The following is a 24,718-nucleotide window of genomic DNA, read 5'->3' as shown; positions in this document are numbered from 1 at the left end:
GTATAAATAAATAAACAAACTATTTATTATTATTATTATTATTATTATTATTATTATTATTATTATTATTCTGTAACTCCTTTTAGGCAACTGTCATATAGATGCACCTGGTTTGCACAGCATGGTAAGCCATACTACAGCTGTTAACTTGTGGTTAGTGAGGAGGTAACTTAGCATGTTCCCTGGACAAAAAAGGACCAGGGAGAAGCAAAGCAGCTGAAAGCTCCTCCTCTCTGGGAGCCAGCAGGTCGTCACAGTATGGAGAATTTTGGAGGTGGTCATTTCTGCTTGGCTGGCACCCTGAAGGAGGACATTCCAGCTTGCAATATTTTGCTGTGGTATCTACTTGTGGCTTATGAAGCCATCGCCTTGCCATGGAACATATGTGTTCACATCACTATACTTGGTGAATGGCAAGGCTAGAATGACTTATATGGATAATTCAAAGCTACAGTTAAAAGAGTCAAAGTGTGGTAGGAAAATGTTGATGGGGTTACCAGATAAACTGTACAGACCACAAGTTTTTTAGGAAGAAGGGAAAGGGTCAGTGAGTGAGAAAAGGAACTTTGCTTCAGTTTCTTTTATCACTTTCCAGGAAAGATTTGAAGTTAAGGTTGCAACATCTGACAGCTTGTTATTAATGGACAAAATTAATATTCTAGACATCCCACTCGGGAGCTGTCGACATTCGTGCCCACAGAGCTCAATTATGCAGCATCTGTGGTCACGGGAAGGAGGAGGTCGACGTGTGGAAACTGTTGAATTCCCCAGCTGCTGAGCAGGTAGAGCGCAATGTCAACGAAGGCTCATCCAGGGCACATCTTGGCTTTCACCTGTCTGAAGGGACAGAAGGTGGAAAAGAACACACCACCAGCGAGAAGGCTACACAGCTGGTTGTCTTTCCTAAGAAAGAGAAGAGCCACTCAGCTGCAAAATTCATTTTTGTTAGTAAAACAAAATCAGGCCTATAAATATAGAACTGTCGAGTTGGAAGGGACCCCAAGGGTCATCTAGTCCAAGCCCACATGGTGCAGGAACTCCAACTAAAGACTCACCAGCAGATGGCCATCCAACCTCTGTCTAAAACCTTCCAAGGAAAGAGAGTCCATTACCTTCTGAGGTAGGTTGTTCCAACTGACTCACAGTTCTTACCGTCAGAAGGTTCATCCTAATGTTTACTGTAAGTTGCAATTTCATGTATTGACCAAGGAAAAGTGGAGGGAAAAGTGAATGGGAAAACATGGACTAGTTGCAGCTCAATGCCTGGAGGGCAGGACACAAATACAGCCCCAAGGGCTACTAGAGGGCTTTGATGCCGATTCTGTGGGATGCGCAGTCAGTTGAGTATGCAATAGAAAATTATTATTATATCATTAGTATTGCAATGCACTCCAAGTCCAAGTTTACCATTTCCAATTAATGCATTAGCTGAGCCCGATTTCCCCGAGGTGAAGAAAAGGCAATATTGGAGGATATAAAAAGGCAGCGGCAATTCCTTTAGGTTCTGCTGGCTGCACTTGTTTATTTTCAAGATTGGCTTTAACCATTTGGGCATGGCGTTTTATCTGTTTGTTGGGCTTGTAAGCCACCACGACACCCCCCCAGGTGGGCTAAGAGGCAGCCATTTCAAACTAAAATCAATATGTTCTCGGTTGAAGTTCAGAGAGCCTTGTGCTGCTGGCAACCTCTGGAACATCCTAAGCAAGCACAGAGAGAATAGTTCCAGCATGGAATATCAAAGATGCTTCCCTCTTTAAAAACTCTGTACGCTATCACACACACAAAACAGGGCAAGGGAGGTGGCGGTGAAGGCGGCTCCAGTGGCAGCAGGTCCATTGTAGAATCCCAGCAGCTTATAAGTAACCTGGGAACATGGAGCAACCCAGTCAGATGGGTGGGCTATGCCATATTTACTCAACTGTAATGCACACCTTTTTTGGCCAAATTACTTTGCAAAAATTAGGGTGTGCATTAGATTTGCATAAATACGGTAAGTTGTTGTTGTTGTTACAACCCAAAAATGGGGGGGGGGGTTGAATCTAAAGCGTTTCACAAAGTAATTGAAGATTACAAAAGATAAGTCCACCCACTTGCAGCATTCCTGAGACAATGATACTCAAAAGGCCTATGAAAACAGCCACAAAGCTCATTGGGTGACCTAACCAAACTCACAGGGTTGTTTGCATGGATAAAATTGGGAGGTGGGGGGAGCAGAAGTCACTTACACTGCCTTGCGCTCCATGGAGGAAAGATGTAAATAAATAAAACAACATTTTCTTTTTCATTTCCTCCATTGTTGTTCTTGCTATTGTTTCCCCAATAAGCAGTAACATAGAATATTCACATTCTGTATAAAGGCCTCCTCTTCAACCGGGTTTATATGGAAGGCTTGGCTCTCTCTTTCTTGCATAGTCGGAATGTCAGAGTTCAGGTGGAGGAATGGGAAGCCAGATGCTTATTGTCTATATCCTGCTTCTGCCCCCCACCAGTTTTGTGAAGTTCGCTTTCTTGCACAAATGGCAGGGGACACAAAGTCAACTTGCACCTTTCCTGAAATCTTTGAGGCAAAAGGGGATATCAGAAGGCTCCCACCAGTGACGCCCTTGAAAATAAATTTTCACTTCTCTGCCTCAGAGGAGAATGTCGAGAACTGGAGGGTGAGGGAGGTTTCGGCAGCCCCAGAAGAAGGGGAAAGGCACTTAGAAAGTGGAGGGGTTGTGAAAAGTGCATCTGAAACTTTCTGCCATCAACAGATTAAGGGCACTGAGTGGCAGGAAATAAGTATATCCTTCTTGAGCCTAAAGAGAGAGTCTACCGTTTAGTAGCATGGATTCCCAGAGTCATTGATCAGCTAAGCTACATGTTATCAAAACTAAAACTTGGGGCAATCAGGGAATATCCAAGCTGGCATTGTCAGCATCAAGAAACACAGAAGGCAAAAAAGGGAGGAAGATAAAGGACTAGATCCAGCCTTTTCGGGAGACTGGACCTCCCACATCAGTTCTTACATTGTTTTGATGGTGTGTTGATCATTTTTGCCTATCATTGCTATCAGCCACTTTGAACTTATCTATAAGCCACTTTCAGTCTCCTGGATGGAAATCATACATGGAACCTATTTCATGAGAGAGCCAGTGTGGTGTAGTGGTTAAGAGTGGTAGACTCGTAATCTGGTGAACCGGGTTCGCGTCTCCGCTCCTCCACATGCAGCTGCTGGGTGACCTTGGGCTAGTCACACTTCTTTGTAGTCTCTCAACCCCACTCACCTCACAGAGTGTTTGTTGTGGGGGGGGAGGGGAGGGGAGGGAAAGGAGAATGTTAGCTGCTTTGAGACTCCTTCGGGTAGTGATAAAGCGGGAGATCAAATCCAAACTCCTCCTCTTCTTCTTCTTCTTCGAAATGGAAGTGGGGAAAATAGAAGGACTAGCCATTTAAGACCACAGCCATATTTAAATCTCTAATTTTCCCCAGAACGTTGATTACAAATTAAATCCCAACTCAACACACATTGTCCCTGAGAAGGTACAATGGGACATCTTGGGTCACATCAGGAACTATTATAAAAAGAATGTCCCTTGCTGCTCACTATAGCAAAAAACAAAGAGGCTATTTCTGCCCCCTCCCATTCACTTCTGAATATGAAAAGGTTATTTCTGATTTTGACTGGGATTCATAGCATTTGAAAATCAGAAGACTATCCCGAAGATGGATTTTTTTGCCCTCTAGCTTAAAACATGGAAATAAATATTTGAATAACTTAAATAGCAATATCTGCTACGAGATAGGAAGTCATAAATCCAGAACATAATCAGGAAGGTGGGGGAAAAGAGATTGGCTTCAGCTATTCACTCTTGGATCTGCACAATCTTCATTTTATTTTTGTGCCCTTGAAAAAAGGGATAAATGAAAAGGTGTGAGCCGTAATCCGTGAGAGCTCCACAGATACGGAAATTTAACACTGACAGATATGACAGAGACTCATCTGATAGCCTAAGCCCTGCTTCAGAAATCAGGGAGAGGACAATGAACTGAATACCGAATAAAGAGCCAAATCTGACCTCTCCAGCGGTGAAGATGCAGCCAGTGGGGCGGGGGACTGAGCCATGCAACAAATATCAAAAGCCAAAGAAGGGCGGCGGTGTTAGTGGGGCTCTGCATTAACATCACTGCCACTCTAAGTAAGTCACAGCTAAGTCCTTCTGGCTTCGGAATTCTTTTATCCCACTTACACTATTGATTTTCAAAAGGCTGGGATAGATGGCTGCCCTGGAATCAGATTAAGGCGAGAAAAGGGGAAACGGATGGACCCAAAGGAATTAAATTCTGGGAAGGGAGGGTAGAGAGGCGAAACTGTTGGAAGATTAAAAGAGAGAGAGAGAGAGAGAGTGGAAGAGAGAGGGCTTTCCAGACACAGATTGGGATATGAATAATACACTCAGGAACGAAGGGAGATTTCCCACCTGCCTTTCTGAGGAGCTGGTTGTGCTTCCATGACCCTGGAGCATTAGAGGAAGTCAGACCAGACAAATGAAACAGCAACACTGGACACTTTGGGAAGGCCACAGATACAATGGACAGAGTTGTGTTTTATGAATCAGAGAGGATGTTCAGTAGCACCCAACAGATGCAAGCCCAAGTCATCTCCAAAGGGGCTTGCATCTGTTGGGGGCTACTGAACATCGCTCTCATTCCTCAGTGAAGGAGGGCCTTGATCAAAAACAAGATGCAAAAGGAGAGAGGAGCTTACTGCACGCATTGGACCCCAGAGAACATAATCTCTAGCACTTCTGCCCAGATCCATGGGAAATCTACTCCAATACAGCAGAGTAAATGGAGCAGGGGAACTCCAACATCCCAATATTCTGCCTCAACAAGCGGATTTTGCCAGCTCTGTGCTGGCTTCCATCAAGAAGGAATTGACGCAGTCTTGGTCACTGATCTCACAGGTTCCTCAAAAGGCTTCAAGAGCACTTGGTGATCACAGAAAATCCTCCAGCTCCACACACAAGGCTCCTCCAGCCAGCCTGTCCCTCCCAAGCACCAGCTCTCTTGGACTACCATCATGAAGTTTCAGCTGCCTGGCTAGTGTGAAAGTACCCCAATATGTAGCCAAGCATCGATGGGTGGGAGCCACAGCCTTGCGCAGCATCCGCTTTTCCACAAAAACAATTTGCCATCCCTTAAGAGTCAAACAAACCTTTTATTAAAGGGGGATAATAGTAGTAATAAAAAGCTGTAAAAGGCACGAAGGCTGGATGCACGCACAGTTAAGCCTTATGATATTCCTCCACTCTATTGATCTGACATTATTTATGGCAACTTTACTGGGCAGAATACCGTCAGCTTCTTCCCAAATCGAGTTTTCGGAGACTGCAATAAGGAGGATGAGGCTCTTCCTGGATTCAGCTGTGTCACAGGCAGAGACGGCTGGATTCTCCCAGGGTCTTCTCAGAACACCCCGGAAATGAACTAATTTGTTTCCCCAAAATAACTGGAGATAAATTTGATTTCCTGAGCTAATCTGAAGGACTCAGGAAATGAGCACATGACCTGAACCCGTGAGCCAGTGTTGAGAGCACCCTTCCTTTATTAGTTATTATTTCTTATATTTATATCCCTCCCCTTCTCCCAAAGGAGCAGACTGGGAAAGGTCTCTACTGAAAAGGCCCATTGAAAGAGGAAAGTCTTCAGTAGGCACCCAAATGAAAACAGAAATGAGGACTGCCTAATTTTCAACCAGAGGGAATTCCAAAGGGTTGAGGCCACAACACCAAAGGCCTGATAGTTACCCATTAATTGGATATTTGTCAACAGAGGTTGGATAGCCACCTGTCAGGGATTCTTTAGCAGCGATTCCTGCATTACAGTGGGTTGGACTAGATGAGCATCTGTATCATCCAGGACCATGCAGGTTTTCTGTCCCATAATTATCTCCAATGGATTTCCCAAGCTATTCCATGTTCCCACAGGCAAAGAAGGAAACGTCACAAGCAACTTACAAGGAAGTCATATTCTCAGCTTCTCTTGATGCTGCTTTAAAGTTTTCAGTACTAATCTTTACAAGGTTGGCAAGAACCATTTGGGGCTTTAAAAGAATGCAACAATAGCTTCCCAAGAGGCTTTGCAATGCTAATCCACCTCCTCTAAATATTGCATTTCTCTTTCTACTTAAAGAAAAAGTGACCGAGGCCCATTAACCAAATGTTGGTTCTGCACCATCCTCCCCATCTTTCTTCTCCAGCACACCGAAAGCAAATATGTCATGGGATGCGCATCAAACTGACCCATTTTGCCTTGCACAGCCAAACACATGTCAAGTACACTTGATGATACTAAAAAATGCCCCAATGGGACCTTTTAATTCATTTTAATGTGACACCGACTCCTATGCCAATGCCACTTGATTGAAATTATGAATCAAGTGTTAATTACCTCATTAAAAAGGCAACATATTTTATGGCATGATGGGGAAAGTGAGATTAGAATAGAAGGAGCCTAATGACAAATGTGAATGCCAGGCAAATTTAATCTTCCTTCAAAACAAAGAGGCTACGTTTAGCTGCAAGGGATCAAACTGATGCTTAAATAACGTTGGTGAAACTTCTAAAAGTGAACTCAGGTGGTGACAGCCAATGGCTTTGTAGCCAAATCAGGGGGCACAGGAAAACAGAAGGGAGGTATCAGTCAGCATCCTTGGCGGAACCCCAAGGTTCACAGATGTACAAGAAGAGAGGATGGAGGCAAAAATCCAACCCACAGCCACCCGTGTACTGAGCATGTTCAGTAGACACAGAATGCTGAATGTCACTTGGAAAAGAAAAATGGAACGGCTATCCTGGAGCATGAGACACCTGGCTGGCTGGTACCCTGAAGATCTGCACACCTGCAACAACTTGTGGAGATCCCCCATTAACACAGACCGCTTTAAGAAAAGTCCCAGTGTGAGAATATATTGTTACAAAAGCCCAGCACCGGTCCCTCTCTCTGCCAAGCCGTGGCAAGAGTGCATGGGATCTCAGGCACCCACACAGGGTCTGAGTCCCTTTGGAGAATAGAAGACACAGTGGAGGCTGTCGTGCTTTAAGAAATAGGGTCTATTTGCCTATTTACACCCTCAGTCTGCATGGAGGGGGTCCAGATCTTAAAATAATGGCCCAAAGCATTGCAGGCAGTCATTCCTTCTCCCCCACCAAGATGGATCCAGCGGCGGAGCATATGCCCACGCTGCCCAGGACGGGCGCGCTCCCAAGAAGCGCAGGGCACACTACTGAGAGGGGCGGGGCATGGAGGGTGCCCTCCCAGGCACGGGAGAGCTGCTTGGGTGCATGGAGCCATGCCCGCGCCCTGCAGCCAGGGAAGGAGCAAGCCGCCAATGGCAGATATTCGGCGCGCCACCCACCCACGACTGCCAAATGTCACCCCACTCAGCGAAGATACCTGGGGTGTCCACCCCCCACCACACCCCCTTCCTCCACCCAGGATGGATCTCCCCTCTTCTTCTTCCTAGAAGCCCCTTGTCCTCCCCCAGAGCAGTTACCCTGGTAAACTTCCAAATTTCCAGTCACTGGTCACACCTGGAGCAAGGAGTTGTTGATGTCTCTCTACTGAAATGCTAACAGCTCTGCTCATCCCTCAGCCAGCCAGACTGGTTTGCATAAGGCAACCCAGAATTCCTTTGCCGCTTATATTCTTTCTTCATATCACACATAACCCGAAATCCTAGCATTTTTTATTATTTTTGTTTACAGGGACGCCCCCCCCCCCCCGCAACAGTTCTGTAACACCATTCATACAAGGACATCCTCTTGCAGAATTAAATAAAAAGTAAAATAAAAGGAGATGCCTTAGTTTGCTTAATAAGAAAACATGGAGTTTTAAGGAAAGACACTGCATGTATATGAAACCCTATTAACACCAGTGTGCTAAAAGTGGCTTAATTGGTAGCATTTATTCCATAATTATAAAATTGAATAATAAAGTTGGAACATTTATGAGGAAATGGGCCAGAGATCTATAAGAGGAGTGGACTACGGAAAAGCAGAAATGGATTTGGGTTAAATTACCACCACCAAGTATATAAAAGGAGTTTTAAAATAAGATTCAATATCAACAGTATTTTACCCTAGGTAGACTTAACAGGATATATTCAACAACACAGGATAAATTTGTTCTGCAGCTGCTTGGTAATACAAATATATTGGACTACTATTTGAAATCTTATTTCAGAAACGACTGGACATCTATTACGAAATGACCCTAAAATACTAGTACTGAATTCAGTATCTGGAAGGTATAGTGTTAGACCCAAGTGGTTGGTGCCAATCCCACAGAGAGCAGCAGAGGTGGGCAAACTTCATGCTAATCAGATCCACTTTGCTTTATAGTAGAGTCCCAAGATCTACCAATTGGAGCCAGGTGTAAATGACAGAGCATTAGGAGTAAATAGTCTATGATTCTATGATGAGCATGTAGCAAAGAGGAAGTTCAAACACCAATCACAGTGAAGCCTGGCTGGACATTCACTGCTGCACACATGCTTCTCTCAGGGTGCAAAGCCATATGGGCAAAGGAAGGAAGGGATGGAGGAATCTAAAGACTCATTAGGGAAAGCAACACAAACAAACGGAAATCGAAATGTATAAACAAAACCACCAATATTTGCTCCAGCTGTAGCAGAGACATTTCACCAAACACTCCAGGACATTTTATGGCCCCCATAAACACTCATGTACGTAGGAGGCATAGCTGTGATATTCACACACATAAAAGCTGCTTTATTGGATGCTATCAAGCAATAATAATGGCTATTAGGTATAGTTTCTGTAAATTACATAAAAGTCTGCAAAGAGAATTATACTGCTTTAAAACCATACCTAAAAGCAATTGCCATCTAATAGCACGGCAGAAATGTGGGAAATGCCTTCTATATAATAAAATATGTCTAGCCCCAGCCTCGAAATGAGCACGTGCAATTGCCATTAAATCAGTGTCGCTCAGAGTTATCTGGGGGCATTTTCTGTTAACAGAGATGCTTTTCCATAGTTTTGTCACGTTGAAAAGGTACTCACCTCTCCAGCTCATATTCCTTCATGCCTATTTTGACGGCCTTCATTACCTGTTGTCACAAACATAGGACACACCCTAAGAAATTTGGATCAGAAGAACCTTAAACGCTTGACAATTTTGTGTTTATCTTGGGAGCTACCATGATTTGATGTATAATGCACTTAAATAGCACCCCCTGGACATAGCAAAGAACATGAATGTACTAGAAGTGTGTGATGATCACATCCTGGATCCAAAAAAATCTGTCCCCAGGGTGGAGCTGAATGCACATCCCCACAGCGCTTCCCTACCCATGTCCCCACCACCACCTTAGGGTAATAAATGTCTGATGAGGGTTCAAGTGATGATCTGAATATGTGAACCTACCCCTCCATGTGAGAAGGCCACCCAAATGCCTTAGGAAATGTGCTAAAGGCTTCTGCGGAACACAGGAGCACATTTACAGCATGTTGAGTAAGGCTGAGCCTACAAGGTCTTCTCTTGAGAAGAAAGGACCATAATGATCAAGGGGATGCAAAGTTCTATAATATTTGGAGGTTAGTCCATCAGGTCCTGGAGACTTGCCTGGTTTCAAACTCTGAATGGCACCTTCAATCTCTTGTTCTGTTATTTTGTAGTTCAAAAACAATTTATTTTCTTGGGAGATTTTTCCCAGTCCATTAACTTTCAAAAATTGATCAATTTCAATTTCATTCTGTGGCCCTTGTATTAATCCAACCACTATTTAATCCAACCACTAAAGGAGGTTTGTAACGAAATTATGGAGGGGGAAAAAGCGCCAGAGTCGTGGCAAGAAGCATTTATCACACTTATACCAAAAGATGAGACTGAGAAGACGCAACTTAAGAACTACCGTCCCATATCCCTTTTAAATGTGGGTTACAAAATTTTTGCTGATATTTTGGCTAAAAGATTGAAAAAAGTTTTAGCTGAAACGATACACAAAGACCAGGCTGGCTTTCTCCCTGGTAGACATCTATCTGATAATATGAGGAACATAAGTAATATTTTAGAAAAGTTACAGGTGGAAATTAATACAGAAGCGGTTCTGATATTTGTGGATGCAGAGAAAGCCTTTGATAATATTTCTTGGAATTTTATGAAAAAAAACCTTCAGGGGATGGGGGTAGGACAAAACTTCGAGAATGGTATAGGTGCGATTTATTCTGAACAAAAGGCAAAACTGATAGTGAACAATGTGGTGTCAGAAGAGTTTAGAATTGAGAAAGGGACACGACAAGGCTACCCAATTTCCCCATTACTTTTTATCTCAGTCCTGGAAGTCTTACTTAACATGATAAGAAGGGACCGTTTGATACAGGGCATTCAGGTCGGAGTCAAACACTATAAACTTAAAGCATATGCAGATGACCTTGTTTTCACATTACAAGAGCCAATAGCTAGTACCAAGAGGGCTTTAGAAATAATCCAGGATTTTGGTCATGTGGCGGGATTTAAGTTAAATAAGACAAAAACTAAGGTCTTGGGGAAAAACTTGACTCCGACTGAAAGAGAAAGGTTTCAGAAGGAGACAGATCTAACATTGGTAAAGAAGGTAAAATACCTAGGGGTAAACATGACCTCTAAGAACGTGAATCTATTTAAGGATAATTATGAAAAATGCTGGTCAGAGGTGAAAAAGGATTTGGAAATATGGACAAATTTGAAGCTCTCCTTGCTAGGCCGAATTTCTGTTATTAAGATGAATGTATTGCCGAGATTGTTGTTTTTGTTTCAATCGTTACAAATTATTGACAAGATGGACTGTTTTAAGAGGTGGCAAAGAGATATTTCTAGATTTGTCTGGCAGGGCAAAAAGCCCAGAATAAAATTTAAGATACTTACAGATTCTAAAGATAGAGGGGGATTTGCCCTGCCAGATTTGAAGTTGTATTATGAATCAGCAGCTTTTTGCTGGTTGAAGGAATGGCTACTTCTTGAAAACACTGACGTTTTAGATCTTGAAGGTTACGATAATGCATTTGGATGGCATGCATATTTGTGGTATGGCAAGGTTAAGGTTCATAAGTCTTTTAAAAACCATATTGTCAGAAAAGCAATGTTTAATGTATGGTCGAGGTATAAAGATCTTTTGGAAAGGAAAACCCCAAGGTGGCTCTCACCTATGGAGGCCAAAGTGTTGAAAAAACTTAATATGGAGACTAAATGGCCAAAGTATTGGGAAATTTTGGAAGAGGAAGGTGGTAAATTGAAACTGCAGAGTTATGAAAAACTTAAAGATAAGGTGCGAGACTGGTTACACTATTTTCAAATAAGAGAAGCATATAACCAGGATAAGAAAGTGGGCTTCCAGGTGGAAAAATCAAAGTTAGAGACAGAATTGTTAGAACTCAATGCTAAGGTATTGTCAAAAATGTATAACTTGCTGTTGAAATGGAATACGGAGGAAGAAACGGTAAAATCAGCTATGATAAAATGGGCACAAGATATAGGATACAATATTATGTTTGCTGACTGGGAACAGTTATGGACCACCGGGATTAAATTTACGGCATGTAATGCCTTAAGAGAGAATATTATGAAAATGATGTATAGGTGGTACATGACCCCCGTCAAGCTTGCAAAAATTTATCATTTGCCTGATAATAAATGTTGGAAATATAAAGAAACGGAAAGTACATTCTTTCACCTTTGGTGGACGTGCCCAAGGATTAAGGCTTTCTGGGAGATGATATATAATGAACTAAAAAAGGTACTTAAGTACACTTTCCCTAAGAAACCAGAGGCTTTTCTCCTGGGCATAGTCGGCCAATTGGTGTCAAAGAAGGATAGAACTTTCTTTATGTACGCAACAGCAGCAGCAAGAATTCTCATCGCAAAGCATTGGAAGACACAAGATCTACCCACTCTGGAAGATTGGCAGATGCAACTGATGGAGTATATGGAGATGGCGGAAATGACTGGCAGAATCCGAGATCATGGAGAAGAGTTGGTGGAAGAAGACTGGAAGAAATTTAAGATGTATTTACAGAAACATTGCAAAATTTTTGAATGCGAATGATGTTGGAATGAAATGAAGTGGTTCTAGCAATATGATTAGAAGTTAAAATTCGTGAGGATAATTAACTAAGGGTAAAATTAAGAAGATATGAATTTGCTATTTAAATTTTCAAATGGGATACAAAAAAGGGAGATGTGAGGAAGTCATGAAAATAAGTTAATGAATGGTATGATATTTGAAAAAGGGATTTTTAATTTTTCTTTTTAAGTTTTGGTTTTGTTCTTTTTTTTCTTGTATGTGTATGTGTATTTTTTTTTCTTGTTTTGTTTTTGTGAATCTTTTTTTTGTAAAACTCAATAAATATTATTCTAAAAAAAAAATGATCAAGGGGATGCAGCAAATCTCCTTTGAGGAAAGTCTGCATATTTTTGGACTTTTACTTGCCTTTTCTCTAAACTAAAGAGGTATCATGGTTTATAAAATTATGAATCACATGGAGAAAGTAGCAATATATATACAGTGGTACCTTGGCTCCCAAACAATTCAGCTCCTGAACGCCGCAACTTGGAAGTAAGTGTTCCGGTTTGCAAACGTTTTTGGGAAGCCTAACGTCTGTTTTGGCTGTTGGCATTGTTTCTGGGGCCAATCAGAAGCCGCGTCTTGGTTTGCAAATGTTTTAGAAGTCGAACGGACTTCCAGAATGGATTGAGTTCGAAAACCAAGGTACCACTGTATATATATTTAACCCTCTCTCATAACACTAGAACTTGTGGTCACCCCATGAAGCTGAATATTGGAAGATTCAGGACAGATAAAAGACTTCTTCATGCTGTTCTATGGAACTTACTCCCACAGGAGGCAGTGATGGCCACCAACTCTGCTGGCTTTAAAATAGTGTTGGACAAATTTATGGAGGGTAAGGCAACCAATGGCCACTAACCATAATGGCTATGTTCTCCTTCTACCGTCAGAGGCAATACACCTCGGAATACCAGTGGCTGGGAATTGCAGGTGGGCAGATTGTTGCTGTGCTCATGTCTTGCTTGCAGGTTCCCTACAGGCATTTGACTGCACACTGTAAGAACAGGCTGCTGGACAAGAGAGGCTACTGGCCTGATCCAGCAGGGCCCTTATGTTCCTATGTGTTCCAGCATGATAAGTGAAGACATTTTGTTCCCTGGGCATCAACAGCAAGTTCAAGGGCAAAGCAATGTGTATTATTAGGATTCTATTAGAAGGAACATTATCCTCCTGATTCTGTCCCAGCTCTTTCATTAGTTTATTACTAAGCAATTCAAGTAGCTGGGAACATTTTCTGAAAAGCCACCGTTACACAAAGAGCAGAAAAAATTATTATCTGTAAGAGATCCATTACCTCTTTATGAGCTTCACTGGAAATTTTATTGGTATAGCGCAGGACTTCCAACTCCATGTCCGTCTTAATCACACGGCTTCAAAAGGAAAGGAGAAGAGGAGAATCAGGTTAGTAATTCCCCCTACAGCTCAGCAGTGATTAAGTTGAGAGCACAAAGAATAACCAGGTAACCTAATTGGCAAACCTGCCGCCGACCAGATGCGTTTCAAAAGCAAGAGGCTATTACGAGATTGCAGCAAATAAAGGACATCAGGAAATAAAAGGTATGTGTGGCATTCAATTTACTCAAAGTAGGATGAGCTGAAAAAGCACCTGCAAGGTTGGTATAAGATATCGAGTTCGATCACCCTAACTGCAGCCCTTAGACCATAAGTGGGGTGCAAGCGGCTAGAGTCTGTGGACAGGAAGGAGAAGATCTAGGGCAGCCTTCCCCAACCTGATGCCTTCCAGATGTTTTGGACTACAACTCCCATCAGCCAGCCAGCACAACAGAAAAGCCCAGCTGGCTAAAACTGATGGGAGATGCAGGCCAAAACACCTGGAAGGCACCAGGCTGAGGAAGGCTGGTCAGTGGACTTGGCCATGGCTGAAGGCAGGAGACGAGTCAGGCTAGTTAAAATTATTGTTAAAATTGTTAAAATTATTTCAGAGAAACCTGAAGCACTTTTTCAGGACCATTTAACAGAATCATTGGGCTCTGAGTGTGAATAAATCCTGAGTTTATACTCTTGATTTGTAAATTTATCACATCAGTACACTGTGGGAATTCTACTTCAGTTTGGTTTTTAAAACAGGCCATGCAAGACAGGGTCAAACACAAGTTAGACAGGGGTGCTGTTCACTGTTTCCAGAAACTCTCTTCTCATTGTGAGACTTTTGTGGGTGAGCTGAGAGTTTGTTGGACCTTGGGGCTGAGAGGGAGGGAGGAAAGAAAATGAATTAATACTGTTCTATATATATTAGTAATTTTGTATTAATGTGACATTTTTATTTGTAACTGTGAATTTTTGTAATATTTTGTTTAAGTTGCCTGTTGTTGCTTCAGTTTTCTGTACACCGCTTAGAGATATTTTTAATATATCAAGAAGTTAGAAATTAAATAATCAAATAAAAAATGACCATGGATTCCCCCATGCTCTGTCTAGTTCAGCTTACAGTGTCAGTATAAGTTAAGGATGAAGGAGCCGGATAATGAACTAACGGAATTGTATTGAAGAGCTCAAACACATTTCAAGCTTGAAAAACTTTAGTCCTGGGAAGTAAAAAACCTTTCACAAGATGCTATCAATTTATTTGTTAATAACACTTCTATACTGTCTCCCATGTCAAGTCAGGGACAGCTGGCTGCTTTCAAGGCATACTTAACGGTGCACAGAATTCCCTCACTCTGTAAAGTGCAAAGCAGGTTGGTTTATTCTAGACCTTCCTGTTCACATCTACCAGGCCCACCCCCATTAGACACCCTGAGAAAGTTGACAGAAAAAAGCTCCCCTCCCCACTCTTATAACACTAGAACTCATGAGCATCCACTGAAGCTGCAAGTTGGAGATGCAGGACAGACAAGCAGCAAAACATATTGTCCCAGGCCAGACATGCTTTATTGACCTTGCTTTGCCTCGACCTGCCATGAATAGGCAATCCCTCTGCCTGCATTTACTGCACAGGGTATACACAATTGTGGGGTCAGACAGTCCTCTGAAGATATGCATGTTTTATTGAGCCAACCCTGCACTCTTTACCAAGCACAAGTCACAGGCTCACAACATGGCAGCTTCCTGCCATTTCTCAAGTTATAGAAATGGGAGTCCGAGGCACAGTAGCAGAATATGAATGAATCCTTGCCTAAAGCTATGAAGTCCTTTGGGTTGCTGAAGCTTGTTTCGCAAAGGTAGCAGACGGAGAAGGCAGGCGGGGGAGTGGGGAGAGAAAATATCCCCGCACACTGTTTTGGCTCAGAGCTGTATTAAATTTATGAACCCCTGGATGAAGAGTTTAGCAAAAATCGAAAGCTTGCACGTCTTCAGGCAGGAGCTGGGGTGCAGCATAAAAGCCAAGGAAATGGTGCTTCGGATCAAGGCGGCCTAGCGCAGATCGCACCTCTGCCATGAACTCTCCTGGTGGCCACCCAAAATGCTGTTTAGTGGCTGCCTCTAGAGTGCTTGGCTAGGTCAGCCTTTATGAATTGGAAGCCCTCCAGTTGTTCTAAACAGTCAAGGCTGAGTGGGGCTGATGGGAGTTGCAGTCCAAAGCATCTGGAGGGTGCCAGGGTGGGGGAAGGCTGCTCAAGATCCAGGTTTGCAAACCTGTTTGATCACAAAACCATGGTTTGTATCAATTGACAGGCACAGTGAAACCATGGCTGGCAGAGGATTTCCCAGCTTTCCCGACTGGAGTCTTTCCCAGTTCTTATTGGAGATGAACCTGGGACTGAACCTGCGGCATTCTGCATGCAGGACAAGTGTTGTGCTCACCAAAACTTGCCCTTCCTTTTTTTAAGGAGCAGGCAGGCAGAGCCTTAATCTGATCACCTCCCATGATGGGACTTGAAATTGCATCTCCCGTTTTCAGTAACCAGGCCATTAGAAGTTGATTCCGAGAGACTTGCTTCCTGTGCTGGCATATGGGTCACTGTTCAGAGCATGTCTCTTGACCAGAGGGAGGCAGGTTCAAAGCCATAAATCCTGCAGACACACAAATACCGTCTCCACACTAGAGAGGTGCTTTGGGGCTAACAAGAACATTTCATTCCTTCCCAAGAAGGCACAAGCAGTTCTTTCACCAAAGTTTGGAGCAGCTACTTTTAAAGTCACCTTGCCTTAAATAGCATCCAAGATAAAGAAGGTAAGAGCCTGAGGAATCAGGCCAATGGCCCATCTCGTTCAGCATCCTGTTCTCACAGTGGCCAAGCAGAGACCTGCGGGAAACTTGCAAGCAGGACCTGAGCACAACAGCAATTCTCCCTTCCTGTGTTTTCCTGCAGCTGGTATTCAGAAGCATTTCTGCCTCCAACTCTGGAGGTAGAAAAAAGCCTTATCCCCCAGAAATTTGCCCAATGCTCTATATTAAAGCCATCCAAGTTGGGGGCCATCGCTGCCTCCTGTGGGAGCAAGTTCCAGTTTCAAATGCATATATTAGTCAAAATAGAACGCAGAAATTCTTTAAGGAAAACTTCTGTATATTAATATAAATATATGAAGAGTTCTAGCATCATGAAAAAGACAGGAAGTCTTTTCTTTATCCACTTCCTCCGTGCCATGCATAATTTTATAAAGTCCCAAAATGCTGCAAACCTTTCCTCATATGGAAATGGATTCTGCCATTTTGAACATACCAGCGTTCTTATGGTATCCTAATCTGCGTTGTGAATGTTTTAACAGAGTCTGAACTGCAGCCTTCCAAAATGTGTGCCCTCCACGTGCTGTTGGACTCCCATCAGCACAGACGATTGGCCATGTTGACTGGGAGGTGGAGCCCAACAACATCTGGAGAATCTTCTGTAAGGAAAGGATGCTCTTCTACAGGGTAGCCAATGTGGGCACCACCTATCATTACAGTACTTTGTCAAACTTTCTGGCACTGTCTGCCCCCCCCCCATCTCTCTCTTTCTCTCTCTTACACACACACACACACACACACACACACACACACTTCGAAACTGTGACCATGGTGCTAGCAGAGCATTCATGCATCCAAAGATGTCCATTACATCCCAGCTTAGCTCTGATTGCTTTAGTTTGCTAGACCATTTTGAAACAGGTTATCCACTAACAATGCAAAAGAACTAGCATAAAAACTCCCTGATTTAGACAATACAAAAACTACAAACAAAGCCCCAACCATGTTGAAATCAGCAGGAGAGTGCCACAAGAAAATCAGAACCAAACAGGTCCATAAATACATTCTGTGAGAGGAAAAGATCACCCCAAACTTGACTTAGCAGCCAGCTGATCTGGTCTAAATAAAGCATCACGCAAAAGACCAGGCCAGGTGTAGAGTCTCAACCCCACCTGAGCCAGGGTAGCTGTCCTGCAAAATCAAGAAGTAACTATCCTTGGTACCTGCACAAAGAATACATGGGGGATAGCTGGCCAAAAAAACAAAAACAAGAACTCGTAACATCCTCACTCTTCTCCTCTAAAATGTGCAAAAATGGAAACACTCGATGCAACGTTAAAAGGTTTCCAACAAGCCTTTTAAGTAAATATCTTTCCCAGCCTCCATCTGTATCAGAACAGCTTTTAGATGCTTTATCTTTTATGTGTTTGCTGCCCTGGGCTCCTGTGGGAGGAAGGGCAAGATATAACTCTAACACATACATATAGACATACATATATAAATAACACTGCACATTTCTCCATCCCTCTTTCTTATCAATCCCTGCTTGGGGGGGGGGGGATGGAAGGATGCAAAAATGTCCACAACAACTGCATGCATTTCCATTTACTACCCTTGCAATTCTAGGGAATGCAGGGGAATGCAGACTTCCAGAACTTACATGATCTAGTTTCTGGGCTATGTGTCCTGTAGTCTCCCTGGTTGCCAGGTTTCCCATGTCCCAACCTTAAGAATGGGATGCCTTATTTGGAACTGGCTGCCTCTTTCTAAAAACTTTCTCCTTGGCACACCTTATTCTCAGATCTTTAAGGAGGCAGATATAATACGTCCCTGCAAATAACAGGTGCTAGCTTTACATGCTCTTTTTAAGTGCAGTTTATACCAGGGGAGCTAAAGAAACTCTCTCTGCGTCCCACTGTACATTATTTGGCTGGCTACTCTTCAAAATCTCCATTGGTCATTTTAACGGAGGGCTCCAATTTTTCAAATTGCAAAGCTCGCAACAAAATACCTAAATATAGCAATCCCACTTAAGAAATCTGATTGCTTCTTTTATTTTTTTCCTATTATGATCTTAAACATTTTATATCCTGTAACATTTTTTATTTTATTTGTGCCTGGTGGGTCATAAATAAATCATGTTCGCCACTGAATATCCCTTGGTTACAGGTTCTGGCTTGGCCTGCCTTTAATCATCTCATGCCTCACTTAAATATTTTATAAAAACCTAAAGACAGAAGAGAGATTTTATTGGCACATTTTAACTACAAAGCTTTCGGTGGCAGATTTGCTAGAGTTTCCTTTGCAGGCAGATGTTGCCCCTGCAATCATATATATTGAGGTGGAAGCGTTCATCAATGTAGTTATTACCAGGGGGTTAGAGGAAGTATAGTCAATCCTGTCATGAGACCGTTTCCAAGCCAACAGTCATAATCAGTTTTACTAAGGCTGTTATTTTCTCCTCTGTGTTACTGGTCAGTTGACTCAAAACAAATCATTCTGAAGGGTAACAAGTAACAGCAAGGCATACTGGACTCCTGAATTTCCTTTGTCGCTGCTGCTTTGACTTGTAACTGAATGTTGCATTTCGCTTTACGCTGTTTCAATACAATTGTTTAATTCTTATTTTGGAATGTGCATGGTTTCACCCAGGAACCTTCGACAGAATTATAAACACTTTTAATGAAATAAATACTACTACTCCTGTTTCCGAGACAACAGCTGGTTCTGTGATGCTTTTATTGTTATAGTCTGTGTTTTTAATGGATGTTCTTAGATTATGTTAATTCTATTAGTGCTTTAGTACATTTTAATGGTTGCCTTTTCTATGTTTTTAGCTTGTTCTGTTTTATCTGTGCAAGCCGCCTTGAGTCCTGGACAGGGGAAAAGGCAAGATATAAAAAAAGTATAATACCATCATATAGATGGGCTGAAATGAATGTGTAAAGGCATAACTGGGGAGGAGGCATCTGCAGGACCCCCTCCCTCCCTCCACCCCCTGCACCTGCCTGAAGCGGCTTGCTCCATTCCCAACCATCCCATTTTGAGCAGGAAGGCCTGTAAGCGTGTTCAGCTGAATGTGGTTTCAAGTCTCCTCATCACTGGGAACCTTGGGCTAGTAGCAAACTGACAGGTAGCGCAAATCCCACAAGCAAGGTTTTATATACTGGGGGTTGTTTCCCCCCACAAGAAACTTAGCCGCCAGGTTCTCCACCAGCTGCAGCCTCTGAACCAAATGCAAGGGGAGCCCCACACAGAGAGCACTGCAGTAATTCAAACACCCTTCAGACCTGCCAGGGCTATATAAGATGGCTGAGGGGTGGAATAGACATACACACTCCCCACCCTCAATCTAAGCCCTCACAGATTCTATTAAGCTTATGGAGATATATGTTCCACCTGAGAAGAGGGAGGATGTCCTGGCTGGAGATGATGGGAGCTGCTTTCAAACACACCTGGAGGATCCCAGGTTGACAAAGGCCAATCTCTTTCCTCCTCTAGGCCTCACTAAATTGGCTCGTGGCATCTCCATTTCCAACAAGAGGGCTTTTATAACCCCCCACAGCGCGGAAGAGTCGTAACATCCACCTTATTGAAAATGAGTTTTAAAATTAAGAAACATCGCTGTGGCGCAACACACTTTAGGACTTGGGTTCTTCTCGGTTTCGCTCCTGCTAATGTCAGGCACCATTGACATTCAAGTGTAATTAAAGAGAACATCCATAAATTTGCCAACGGAATGCATTAGAATTAATGCTTTTAAAATGAATCCCAAAAGGAGGCAATAATCGCCTGACATTTATATAACATTACCCATTCTGCCAGACATTCAATTAATTCTTCTTTGGGTAGTCTCTGCAATAGTATCATAATTAATGTATTTGTATTTGAACCTACACAACCGCTAACACTAAAGAATTTTGCAAGAATTATTTCAGTGGCATTCAGATCCTTTTCTTCCTTGTGGTATTACATCATGGCTGCAGTCCAGTTGGGGGCTGTAGAAGGGCCTTCACCATAGGCTGTGCCTTGACAGTGGCCCAGGCATCAGGAATTTGACACACAGCAACCCAGGAAGAGGGTGTTCTCGGTCTCATCTGAACCCAGGCTTGTGGTTTGTCTTAATCCAGACAAACCCTGAGCTGTAAACTGAAGGACAAACCTTGTTTGCAGCTCACAGCTTGAGGCAAACCCCAAGCCCAGATTTGGACAACACGCTAAGCCATATCCCAGACATGGGATTTACTGCGTTAGTTTTCCTGGTTATCATGCTAGTGCTTCTGCTCCTTTTTCTAGCACCCCTTTCACACAACAGCCCTTGTTGTGTTATGGAACTGTGGCTTTTTCACTGATATGCTGACACGACACACTAAATTTCATTCACACCAGTGGGTGTGGTGTGGCATGACAACGACCAACATAGACAACATTGCTCCTCCACCCCAACCTTTCCACAAATGCGCCCATGAAAACATAAGGGAAGAAGTGTGTGCTAGTATAACTGCCCCAATTTTTGTGACTTTACTCCCACAATTTTCTGGGCGGATGTGGTTGGCAAACTGGTTTTTTTCATGAAATCAAATAACCTGGAAACGAGGGCTGAACTTCCACTCCATTCCACCAGATGTCCAGATGTGACTTTTACGTCGTGTGGAAGCTCAAATGTAATGAAAAAATTAACAGTTAGGGAAATGTCAGGGGAATGGGATAAAATGCTCTGTGACTGCAGCCATGGTCTCACACAGAATGTTGGGACAAGCTTTGGAAAACAAATGTGAAAAGACAACATACCATTCAGCAATTTCCGGATGAAGAACTGCGTTGTTAACCACAAATCTAAAAATGAGAGAGAGAGATAACAAAAATTAGCTTGAAACTCTAGACACTGGGTGGGTGTCCAGCTCTGGCATCCAATGAAATGTGAGCATGCTTAAAGGGGGCTGTTCAATGAAGGAGAGCCCAAGTCAGTGTAAACAGGAACAGAACAGAAGGAGCAAACAGTCTTTAGTGCGTTGTGGATTTCTGAGGTAATATTTATTGAGACTTTTCATGGGCCCCATTGGAGCTACTGGAGGGCATATTGGTGCCCAAGGCACCCCATTGGTGGCCTCTGAGATAAAGGGGGAAAGGAAGTTAGAGCAAAAGCAGGCAGCCATGATTTCAGCTGAAATGAAGATGTATTCATATATTTTCAAACAGCAAAGCAAGAGGAAGAGAGAAAGAGAAATAAAGGTGACGAATAAGCACCCACAAGAGAGAAAGTGGCCACTTTGCCAGGAGATGTAGCAACCCAGGACTTTCTGTGGTGGCATTCAAAATTCAAGGCTCTCCCTCCACCAACATGGACTAGAGAAACACACAGTATTACAGTTTCTAAGATACCATTGCATGCTTGAATTCAAGCTCTGCAAAGTTCTGAACAGATATTTTACATTCTTAGGAGCCAGCATCCAATTTCTGGATGCAAGTGGGATTTTTCCAGCCTCGCTGCTCAACACCTCTGCTGCAAGGTGTTCTGTTTTAGCCTGTGTTCCATCTCAACACCTCACCACATGAGAAAATGAAGCCAGCAAGCCACACAATTCAGGCCCTCTACAGAACTCAGTCAGGCACCAGGAGGAAAAAAGCAGCTCGGCTAATGAGATTTGCCTGCTTTGAACACGAATGAAACACTTTCCTTTCCAGTAAGGTAGGTTTAGGGACTATTATTCCTGCTATGCTTCAGCACAAAAGAAAAGTGGGGGGAAAGAGGATGCAAAAGCTAGTTAAGCATAAAGGCAACCTAGTACAAAACCCATTGATGAACAAAATGGTACATTTAGTCTATGAAGTTCAGTGAACAAAAGCCTGGATTCCATTTTGAGTTGGAGCGTCCCACCATGATCTTAATGAGAGACGAAGGAAACCAGGAGATATAGGCAGGTGAGCTGCACACAGAATAGCAGGGTGTAATTCTGGCATCAAGATCAATACCAGAGAATTGAACATTTAAGAGATCATTGTGAGAGCATCCCAACTGAAAGCTGGGAAAAAGGAAAACAGTGGTGACCTCACAGCTATCTGGCTCTCCTGTTCAAGGGAACAGCTTGGCATTGTTCAGGTGACAGCGCAGGTTGGAGAAAAATTCTCACAGTACACAAAGGGGGAAAGTGTCGCGAATTCCTCGCGGCGCTTTTTAGCGAAACGCTCAGAGTCCCAGGTTTCTTTTCAGTGCAGTCTTTTTAATGTGAGCTATATACAAGTATTTACAAAAACAGTCCATACAGAGTACCTGCTCCTTAAGGCAAACGAATACTCTCCACCACAGCACCACCACACTACAGCACAACCACCACAGTTACTGTTGAACAGGCTTTCCCTTTTAAAACAGGTGATAGCCAATCACATCCCCGCTGAGTCACTCTGACCCAGCACTTCACAGATTATTGCATCAGCCTGTTAAAGCCCGCAGACTTACTCAGTATCCTGCGAATCCCAACAGAAAGACCTGCTATCTCTGGCTCTTCTCCTGTGACCAGGGATCACTGTTCTGAATTTACGAAACCCACAAGACAGAAGAAACCTCCTTACTTATGACACACTAGCCAGATTCAGATAGCCACCTTCTCCCCCATAAGAGCATATGAAGACCCTGCTGGATCAGGTCAGTGGGCCACCTAGTCCAAAATCCTGTTCTCACAGCGGCCAACAAGAAATCTGCAAGCAGGATTCAAGCACAAGAGAAGAAGAAGAGTTTGGATTTGATATCCTGCTTTATCACTACCCTAAGGAGTCTCCAAGCGGCTAACATTTTCCTTTCCCTTCCTCCCCCACAACAAACACTCTGTGAGGTGAGTGAGGCTGAGAGACTTCAGAGAAGTGTGACTGGCCCAAGGTCACCCAGCAGCTGCATGTCCACTCTTCTCCTCCTGCCGTTTCCAGGAACTGGCATTCAGAAGCGTTGCGTGCGAGTGAGGAAGCACGTGTGGATCTGAGTGAGAGAGAGAATGTGCATGCATGCAGGGGCCTGTGTCTCTCTTCCTTCCCTCTGCCTTTGTGTGCCTGGCCTGAGCCTCGCTGTGTGCATGCACACACGGCAACTTACCCTCACGCAGAAAAGAATGAAAGGTCAAACGCCACCTGCAATCCAGAAGCTGTTCAACCAGAGGCTGAAAAAGGGAACCGCAGGATAGCAAGCAGCACAAGAAGAGACAGATTTCGACAGAAGACAGAGAGCGAGAGCCTGGAAAGCAGAGAATAAAGTTCAGCTCTTGAGAGAAGTTCTGAGACATGGCAAGGGTGGAAGAGGGCAAGGTCACAGGGTGGGATAAAAAATAAAATGGGGACGGCCATGTCAGTTGCAGTCAAAAAGGATCTGCTGAGACCAATGTTGAAATAAAACTTTTGCAAAAAGCCAAAATAGGTCTTTTGCAGCACTAGGAAGGGGCACTGTCTACCACTTCCCTCAATCCAGTTAAGAAGGAACAAGGAACAAAGAAGAACACTTCCTGTTCTTTTTAGTAGGACTGGGAACTGCAGCCACAAGAACCAAATTGCCCAAAGCCTAGGCTCCTTGCAAAAAGTCAAATAAATGATCCGAGACAAATCTCTCATCTGAAAGGGAGCCCAAGGAGGAAAAACACAAAAGCTACCTTCGCTAACTTGCTGCCCTCCAGATGTTTTGGACTACAACTCCCATCAGCCCCAGCTTCACTTGGCTGCGCTGTCTTCGGCTGATGGGAGTTGCAGTACAAAATTTCCACAGGTTGCAGAAGGTTGAATTGAAGCCCACCGAACAAAACGCTGAATAGTATTTTTAACAAGAGGATGAATTGGGGAGTAGAAGAATGGAAAGTGATGTTATACACCCTAACACCACATGAGAATAGTTACACCAATTTGTATTTTTGGCTGCCTTCAGCAAACAAGGATGGCATCCTTATCTGTGATTCCTGCATTGCAGGGGGTCAGACTAGATGCCCCCTTGGGTGCCTTCTGACTCTACAATTCTATGTTTCTATTATTCATTGCCCTTCACATTTCACAAAAAGCCTTGGGAAGTGCTTTAAATAAAAGAGGAATAAGGGGGATAGAAAAAACTCTTTGCTTCTTTTAAAAAAATGCAGATCAGTGCATCTATTTCCTTTTCTTTCTTTCTTTACATAAAAAAATGACAGTTCAGGAGCACAGTGCTTTTGCACAGCGGACAAAGCAACAAGTTTCCTCTCAGCAGCAAGAGTTGAGAGCGGATTCTAAGCTTCCTCCCTTGTAGCTTCATTAGTTGCAAAGTACTCAGTGTCAACTCTCTCCAAGGCAGTCAAAGGAATTATATGCCTTAAATGACAAAGCTGACAGTCTGTTGAGAGGCCAATGCCAAGACTGGGAGAGATAAAGTGGGGCGGCGAGAGGAGAGGAGAGAAGCACTCTAACAAGCGATTAAGGGCATCAATTCTATCATGCAAAAAGCAGCAGGGCGCTCAGTACTACACCAGTGGGTATCC

The 24,718-nt window shown here is 43.3% G+C and overlaps 1 protein-coding gene across 2 annotated transcripts in view; it reads right to left on the bottom strand.

Moving 5' to 3' along the window:
- The window catches only part of PEPD (peptidase D), a 131,615-nt gene that overhangs the window by 70,274 nt on the left and 36,623 nt on the right, over nucleotides 1-24,718 (bottom strand). For both annotated transcript variants that reach the window (XR_014158968.1, XM_081872197.1), the window contains exons 7-9: nucleotides 21,030-21,074; nucleotides 13,404-13,479; nucleotides 9,069-9,115 (exon numbers count right to left, since the gene is read on the bottom strand). Coding sequence is in view for 1 of the 2 variants with exons in the window: in XM_081872197.1 (XP_081728323.1) it covers nucleotides 9,069-9,115; nucleotides 13,404-13,479; nucleotides 21,030-21,074 (168 nt within the window). In the remaining variant the exon portion in view is untranslated. The remainder of the gene's footprint in view (nucleotides 1-9,068; nucleotides 9,116-13,403; nucleotides 13,480-21,029; nucleotides 21,075-24,718) is intronic.

Source organism: Podarcis erhardii (assembly GCF_964252035.2).
Source record: "Podarcis erhardii genome assembly, chromosome: 7".
Lineage (NCBI taxonomy): Eukaryota > Metazoa > Chordata > Lepidosauria > Squamata > Lacertidae > Podarcis > Podarcis erhardii.
Note: the sequence above shows the minus strand (reverse complement) of the source record. Positions and strands in the feature narration are given on the sequence as shown.